Below are 8,553 nucleotides of genomic sequence, written 5' to 3'. Positions count from 1 at the left end.
AAGCCAAAGTTCATCAAATTTGAAAATATTCAATCAGTCCATTGTGAACCATAATTCCTTGGGGAGAGCAGCTTCAGTTCACTACCACAAGAAAAACATGGAAGAAATGTTTCAAGTCTCTGAGCTTTTTTTTCAAAATAAGTTCTCAGATCGTTCGCAAGTTTGAAGCGAATAGATGCTGGGGAAATTCTATTCTCGGTGCATATCTTCCGACATCGTAGACAATAGAATTCATCCCGGCTTGCACGCCTTCACACAAGTCTGTGTCCTCCGAATGGACTTGACTTGCTGGTACGATGCTGTCATTGACGTAATCTTTTAGTTCCTTGTCGGAGAATTTATCAATCAGGAGTTTTCAAGGAAGAAATCGTAGACGAACTACGGTGTCGTGCCCCTTCGGTACAACGATATTGGTTTCAAACCAGGAACCATATTGACTGACCATGAAGTTTTGGTAGATGTGTGTGTACGTTGGCCATCTTCCAACTCTCTCAACAGCATAATATATATGCGTTGTCAGCGTTGACATCCACAGTCTGCGTGGAAAAATCCTCATTGCCGAGGATCATCTTTACGGTACTAAAAAATCATAGATACTCGAGTTACTTTTAATTGGGGACGTCTTTCTTCGGAGAAATCCATACTTCTCTGGAACGTATCCAGATTCGGTCAACATATCAGTGATAGGTTTCAGATGTTCAATTTCCGTGTTTGCATCCTCTTGGCCAAGTACCAAACAAACCGACACCAGAGGACCCAGAGATGTCACTGGCATTGGAATAAGTCCAAAGTCTTTAGCCTCGAAGTCCTGGATTCCCCTGAGTTTCCTCGCCTTGGTCAGCCTTTCATCCAAAGCGTAGGTCCAACCGTGGTACGGACTTTCAAAGTGCGTCAGTTTGTCTTCACGCTTTGCCACTGTCATGGCATGATGACAACAATGTTGAAAAATGCTCAGAGTTTCTGGTTGTCATCTCTGCACACGATAAATGACTCACCTGCAAACTGTCCTGAATATATATATATATAAATACATGATATTAATAAAATATTCACACAATATCAAAGCCCAATAGAACCGCTTTCAGTCAATGGTGCCATATGCCATATGAAACAGTATCTTACAAAAATCGCCAAATATGATCAACTTGATCAAACTGTGATGAGTTCTGTGTTTCATGTTCCAATTTTGCAATGAACAATTATGAGTTCAATTATTTCTCAACACTTCAACCTATTTAGATGTTACCACAGACCCTCCACCAGGACTGTGATATACCTTTGCAACCTATGCAGTGTTCAGCTGCCAACGTCAACAGACAAACCTTTGTCTGTAGTGAAGGAGTCTTTCAATGTGTCAGATGTTAAAGCTTTACATGTACCACTGAGTCACCTTCACCTGAAGCCCTAATCTGAATGAAATGGGTCTTGGTTGCATGAGAGGGACAAATAGAAAGAGTATTCCCCACAACAACATAATGACATTATTGTGAGTTGATAAAGAAGCGCAAGGTATGTTAAGATACAAATGTAAACATTATATTACTCACACATGTACATGTACATGTAGAGAAACCACAAGTACATGTACGGTAGTCTCAAGGGAAGATCTAAGGTGTCGACAGTTGTATTTTACAACAATAATTAATTTTTGTTATCCGAGATATTCTTGTTTGTTTTCATATGTTGTCTCTGAATGATTTTGTACAGAAATTTTATATGCATGTACTCTATTGTACGTTGCAGCTGTTATAGTTTTTTTTCCTGTTGTCAGGAAGTGTTTTTCTTCTTTGACAGGAAGTCTCTATGAATTTTGATTAAAATATCTGCAGAAGAGGAAATGATGATACTGTAACAATCATGTCAAAACTAATACTGATTGAGAATGAGATCATCTCGAAGGATGCAAAACGAAGTAGAGAAAGGCATTTTGGGTAATTAGTTTCGGGTGGGGAGTAGTAAAGTCATGAAAATTGTGGCGGAGTCCAGTTACTTTTGTATCCGCTAAGTGCCAACCACTCCAAGAAATAACCACCCTCAGTTGCTTTAGGTTAGGATAGGTTTATTCAAGAAGCGGTGAAACTGGGTAAATAAAGAGATTAAAAATACAAGGTCATTCATTGTCTACATCGGAGAGTCGAGGCAGATCAAGTTCAAAGTAAACGGAATAAAAGAACTAAATTCTACTAAAATATCTAAGCACTGCATTCAAAATGGTCCTCTAAATAATTGGAAAGTCATAAAAGGAAATCAACTTACATCGTTGCGCCTACAGTCCTACTTTTGGCTGGAGTGTTTGTGAGATCCACGTGGCATGTCTACTTGCTTTAAGACAGTGGAAGAAAAACGTGTCTGCGTGGTGTAATTTAATCTTTAACCTTTTAATTGTTTTACCAAGAAGTTTCTTGACCTTTGTGTCAGAGGGCCTTAAGAAAGATAGAGGGCGATCTTCTGAATATCTAGTTAGGGTCATGAAGGGTCAATCCAACACACTCCCCGTCTAAAAATGCGCGGTAAGCTGACTTTTTACTAATCATAAATTTCAAATAAATAAATGCCTAGTAATATTTTAGGTCTAAATAAATTCTAAAAGGCTAAATGTTCATACGTAAAGGTTCATACTAAGAGTCCGTATATACTGTTCATTGAACTCAATCACAGAATTCAATTTGTACTTTCAATCAAAATTAATTCACTAATTGGTCTGAGATAGGTTCGATGTTCGCCATCTTTGTAGATCATGACATCTACTTTTCGTACTTTGTTGTCATCGCTGGGGTAGACCTTCACTATGCGAGCGAGGGGCCAGCTGTTTCTTGCGTATTCTTTCTCTCTAAAAAGAACCACGTCTCTTTCTTTGATGTTGATTGTAGATTTGATCCATTTTGGTCGTGGCTGACGGCTTTGTAGATATTCTTTTCTCCATCGTATCCAGAATTGATCAGCTAGATACTGTACGCGTCGCCAACGTTTTCTACTGTAGATGTCTTGTTGGACAAATGAGCCTGGTGGTGGGGTCGGTGATTGAGTCTTCATTGTGAGTAGCATGTTTGGGGTGAGAGCTTGAGGATCGTTTGCATCTGATGATACAGTTGTTATAGGTCTGGAGTTGACGATGGCGCTGGCTTCTGCCATGAGAGTTGTCAGCAAGTCATGTGTGTATTGTTGCTTGCCTAGTTGATAGTGCATAGAGTCAGAACGCATCTGATGGTACCAATTTGTCGTTCACATATACCGCCGAAGTGTGATGCGTGAGGTGGGTTGAAATCCACTCGCAGTCTCTCGTTGTAAGGAATTTCTTGATGCGGTCTTGATCCAGCTCTTTGGCTGCTGCCTGAAGTTCGTTCTTTGCGCCAATGAAGTTTGTGCCCTGGTCACATCTGAGTTTCTTGATGTTGCCGCGTATGGCTATGAAGCGACGTAGGCGTTGATGAAGGATGAAGTGTCCATGGAGTCTATTACTTCTATGTGTACTGCTGTAGTGTAGAGACAGACAAAGATAACTGCCCATCTCTTTGCTTCAGACTTACTGGCTCTGGTTTTGCGGGAAGCTATAGCCCAGGGGCCGAATACATCCATTCCGACGTTGGTGAATGGTGGGGTTTTTCTCTGTTCTGTCCGACGGTAGGTCGGCCATGAGTTGAGTGAGTGGTTTTGCTCTCAGTCTTCTACATATCGCACATTTGTGTAGTATACTTCTTACCATGTCATGTACGCCCATGATCCAATAGCCATTAGCTCTGACGTTTGACAGGGTGAGTTGTCTGCCTTGATGTTGTACTTGTCGATGTACATGATCGATGATAAGTCGTGAAATGTGGTTGTCCTGTGGGAGGATGATGGGGTGTCGGCCGCAGAGGTCGATGTCAGATTGACGAAGTCTTCCTCCAACGCGGATGAGTCCTTTTTCATCGATGAATGGGTTCATCCGGCTGATGGGGTTCCGTTTCTGTAGTCTGTTGTTGTCCGTGCCTGCTGACTTTGTTGCAGATAGTATCTCATATTCTTTATGAAACACACTTTTTTGTACTGAGCGTAGGATGATGGTTTCTGCTTGTGCCATCATCTCAATTTTCAGTTCTTCTGGAGACTTCTCTTCTTCTTTTTTGTCTGTCTTTTCTGGTAATTTTCTTTGTCTGATTTTGCCTATTAAGTTGGCAATACTTCTCTTCAAGGATCTCCATGATGAGAATCGTTGAAATCGGTGAGCACCTAAGTCGTCTTGTTCTACTTCCTTCGTTGATGTGTTGAGGACAGCAAGTTGTTTGCGGACCTCAGGGTCTTCGTCACTTACTGTGTATTTGTGTTCTGTTTCTTCATGGTTGTCTTGCTCGTCTCGCTGCCACAGGAATGCTGGTCCTGATAGCCAGATAGTTGAGTTGAGTTTTTGGGCTGGTACGCTGCGTGATGCGATGTCAGCTGGATTTTCGTGTGTAGACACATGTCGCCACTGGTGTGGTGATGAGATGTTGTGGATCTTTTCCACTCTGTTCGCTACGTATACGTGGAAACGTTTCGAGGTGTTGTTTATATATCCAAGGACGATTTCGCTGTCCGTGTGATATATGACGTTGTCGATGTTCAGGCCGATTTCTGATGTGATCTTCTGTGCGAGTTCTGTCGCTAGGACGGCTGCACACAGTTCTAGGCGAGGTATGGAGACTGCATGAGTCGGGTTTACCTTTGCCTTGCCAAGTATGAATGATACGTTGACGTTGTCTTCATGGTTAGTCAACCGCAAGTACGCTACGGCACCTATGGCTTCATTGCTGGTGTCAGAGAAAATGTGACACTCAGTTTTCTTTATGGGTCCGAAGGTGGGTGGAGTGTAGCATCGCTGTAGCTGTATCTTTGTGATGTAGTTGAGGTTGTTGCACCAGCGTGTCCATCTGGGCAAGTATTTCTCTGGTAGCGTTTCATCCCATCCAAGGTTTGATGAGTTGCGTCCTTTAGTTTCTGTCATGAGGCCTTGTAGTATTAGTTTTCCTTCTATGGAAACTGGTGCGAGTATACCGAGTGGATCGTATATTGAGTTGACGATCGCCAGTACTCCCCGCCGTGAGAATGGCTTCTCCTTCAAGTCTACTTCGAATGTGAATGCGTCCGTCTCTAGAGACCACTTGACCCCTAATGATCTCTGTGTCGGTAAGGTGTTTTGGTTGAAATCCAAACTCTGTAGATCTTTGGCTCGTACTTCGTTTGGAAGTGCTGTCATGACTTCTTCATCATTTGAAACGATCTTGTGGAAGTTAATGTTTCTGGTCGCTAGTAAGTCTCTTGTTCTATTGATGAGACTAATAGCTTTCTGTGCATCTGGTGCTGAGGTTAGTCCGTCGTCGACGTAAAAGTTCTTGTCGATGAACTCTTTCACGTCTTCTCCGTATGTAGATACGCCGTCTTCAGCAATCTTTCTCAGTCCGAAGGTAGCAATGGCTGGTGAGGAGACATTGCCGAACAGGTGTACGTTCATTCTGTACTGAATTACTGGTTTCGTGGGGTCGTTGTTTTTGAACCAAAAGAAGCGCAGATAGTCTCTGTGTTCTTTGTTGACGTGGAAGCTATGAAACATTTGTTCTACGTCGCCCATTACTGCTGTCTGCTCGCGTCGGAATCGTAGCAGGATACCGAGGAGGCTGTTCATTTGGTCAGGTCCCTGAAGCAATGCGTCGTTCAAGGAGACTCCATTGTACTTTGCACTGGAGTCGAATACTACTCTGATCTGCTGTTTCTTGGGATGGTAGACACCGAAGTGTGGTAGGTACCATGCGTTGTCGGCATCTATTTCATCTTCTGGAACAGGACTTGCGTGGTCACGTTCCGTTATTTTCTTCATAAACTGAAAGTATTCTTCCATCATTTGTGGTTTACGCTGAAACTGATTCTGTAGATTGTAGAATCGGTTCAGAGCTGACTGTCGGTTGTTCGGTAATTTCTTCGGGTCTTGCCTGAAGGGGAGAGGAAGTTCTAGATTTCCTTCCTCATTTACATGGACTTCTCGTTGCATGATGTCCAGGAATTGCTTGTCTTCAATGGAGGGTGCCTTTTGTTCGTCGTAAGGTGTCCGCTTGAAGACTGTGGTGCCGAAGTTGACGGGTTTCGGGCTTATTATGTCTTTGATGTGGATGTGATGATTACATTCGAGCGCCGATTCATCGTAGCTGTTGAGGGTTGCAGTAGTACGGTGTACTGAAGTGCGGATTACACCTCTTGCTGTCTCTAGGCACAGTTCACCTGAAATTGTCCACCCTAGGTCGGTGCGTTGAGCCCAAGGCGAGTTAACAGGTCCGTTCCTTGTTTCTCTGACTTTCAGTGGTTCTGGGCAGTTTCTGCCGATGAGGAGATGAATTCCAACGTTCTTTTTTGGTTCTGGAATGTAATCGATGATGGGCTTCAGATGTTTGAAGGCCTTGCAAATGTCTGGTGTGGGTATTTCGTTCTTGTCGCTCGGTATGTTGTCGTTTTCTAGCAGGACGGGAAGAGAGAATTTTTTCTTTCCGTCATGTGATTCTATGATGACGCGGTTGCTACGTCGTCCCTTTCTGAGTTCTCCCTTATCGCTGCATGTTGACAGTTCGTATTCAAGGTCTGGGCCATGTATCTTCAGTGCGTCGAAGAGGTGGCTGTCAACCATACAGGCGTTGGACTGGTCGTCTAGGACTACGTAAGTTTCTATGTAGTCTGCTGGTCGGTCTTGTGTATACACCTTTGCGAGGACTATCTTCCCACACGAACGTCCAGCTGGGCATTTCGTGAGTCTGGTACATTTTGTTGTAGTTCTTGGGTTTCCTTTTCTTTATCTTCTGGTTTAGCTTTGTTGTTTTCTGCTTAGACCTGTCACCGGTGTAGCGTGGAGACAGGTGATGTGTTTCTTGCTCTTGCATATGGCGCACTCGATGGTCGATGTGCAGTCTTTGGCGAGATGTTTCTCAGTGCATTTAAAGCACAAGCCTTTCTTCTTACACAGTTCAATTCTGTCAGCAACTGGTTGTTTTGCAAATGCTTTGCAATCTTTCAGGTCATGTCCTGTAGCCTCGTGAAAGAGACATTGTTTTTCTTCATTTGATGATTTCGTTGTGTGTACACGCGCTCTAGTCTTCGTTTGTTGACTGGATTTTGACTTACTTGTTCCAGGGTGTGTGTCGTCTGGTCTTGGAATATCAGGATCGCATGCTGCTTTCGCTGTGTCTTTCAGGAAGTCTTTGAAGAACTTGAATGCAGGAAATGTTTTGTGGCGTCGTTTGTATATATGCCACGTTATCTCTCCACTTGTGAGGATGAATCTTGGTAACTTCTCCATGACGGGCTTGAGTCCCTGTGGTGTATTGAGGGACGAAAGGTCAGGAAGTTTTCTCATGTGTGCCTCTGTGTTAGAGCACAAGTCTGATAGTTCGAGTAGCTTTTTGCTTTCGTCTGGTTTAACTTTCGGGAAGGACTTCAGTCTTTCCAGGATTACTGCGGTGATGACTGCAGGGTTGCCGAATCTGTCTTCTAGTTCTATCCAAGCCTCTCTGTATGACTCGTCTGGGTCGTCTACGTAACGTTGTAGATGGTCTTCGACGATTTTCTGCGGATCTCCCTGCGTGTATTTATGCAGGAAGTCAAGTTTCTCAGATGTCTGTATGCAGGCCGTTGTCACAGTGGCCTCGAATGATCTTTTCCATGACATGTACATGGTTGGGTCGCCTCCAAATGTTATTGGTTGTTGTAGTGGTAAACGTTGACGGGCCATCATTTGGGCTATCTCCGTCAGAGGTTGCATGTTGTTGTTCTGGCTTGTTGTAGGTGTCTGTTGATTTGAAGTAGGTGTGACTGTCTCACCTGATTCTGTTGGTGTTCCCTGTCCTGGTTGTATCAGTAGAGGGGATGATTCTAAGTCTTTATTTTGTGCTTTGGGTACGAACTCGGTAAGTTCAGTGTTGGTAATGGATCATGCTTCATTTCTCTTTTCATTGCAATGTATCGTGATACATGGTCGTTCGATGACTGGTCTGGTGTAGTAAGTGTCTGTACTGGTAAGGAATTTTCTTCCGCTACTTGTTGGAGGGTTTCTGCATCTATCCTTGCCTTTTCTGCTTTCATTTCAGCTTCGATAACTTTGATTTTTGCTTGATGGTGAGCAATTGTCTTCATATACGCTGCCTCTCTTGCTGCAGAGCGTGCCTTGCCTTGTGCCTTTAATGCGTTTGTTCTGGATGATGTTGATGATCTGGTTCTGTGTGAACTACGTAAGCTGCCTTGTGTAGATCCTCGTTCGGATGGTGATTTGAAGATGAGGACGCTGTTTTCAGCTCTCCTTGTCTTTGCATCGTTAATGTATTCATTTGCTTGTTCAATGTTCCTATTGAAGCTTATTTCCGTTAATTCTGCATGCTCCTTACCTTCTGGAGTCTTGTCTTGTTGATAAAGTCTCTGAAGTTTGTTCCAAGTTTGTTCGTATTCCTTGGAAAGTGTCTCTGCTGTATCAATTTTGCGTTCTGTTGGGTCCTGCATCCCCCTGAGGTCGATGAGAACTCCCCTTGTTTGGTTCCAAATGCTTGAGAGGGCCTTTTCAGTGTT

At 43.4% G+C, this 8,553-nt stretch overlaps 2 protein-coding genes across 2 annotated transcripts; both read right to left on the bottom strand.

Annotated features, from left to right (window-relative positions):
• Nucleotides 1-3,523: 3,523 nt before the first annotated feature.
• Nucleotides 3,524-6,628, bottom strand: LOC139144140 (uncharacterized). The gene has a single exon (XM_070714806.1). It carries the CDS (start codon nt 6,626-6,628, stop codon nt 3,524-3,526), a length of 3,105 nt encoding a protein of 1,034 aa, XP_070570907.1.
• A 174-nt stretch (nt 6,629-6,802) lies between these two features.
• Nucleotides 6,803-7,756, bottom strand: LOC139144132 (uncharacterized). The gene has a single exon (XM_070714795.1). The coding sequence runs from the start codon at nt 7,754-7,756 to the stop codon at nt 6,803-6,805; it is 954 nt and encodes a 317-aa protein (XP_070570896.1).
• Nucleotides 7,757-8,553: the final 797 nt, after the last annotated feature.

Source organism: Ptychodera flava, chromosome 1, assembly GCF_041260155.1.
Source record: "Ptychodera flava strain L36383 chromosome 1, AS_Pfla_20210202, whole genome shotgun sequence".
NCBI classification, from domain to species: domain Eukaryota; kingdom Metazoa; phylum Hemichordata; class Enteropneusta; family Ptychoderidae; genus Ptychodera; species Ptychodera flava.
The sequence above is the reverse complement of the archived record's forward strand: the minus strand, read 5'-3'. Positions and strand labels throughout refer to the sequence as shown.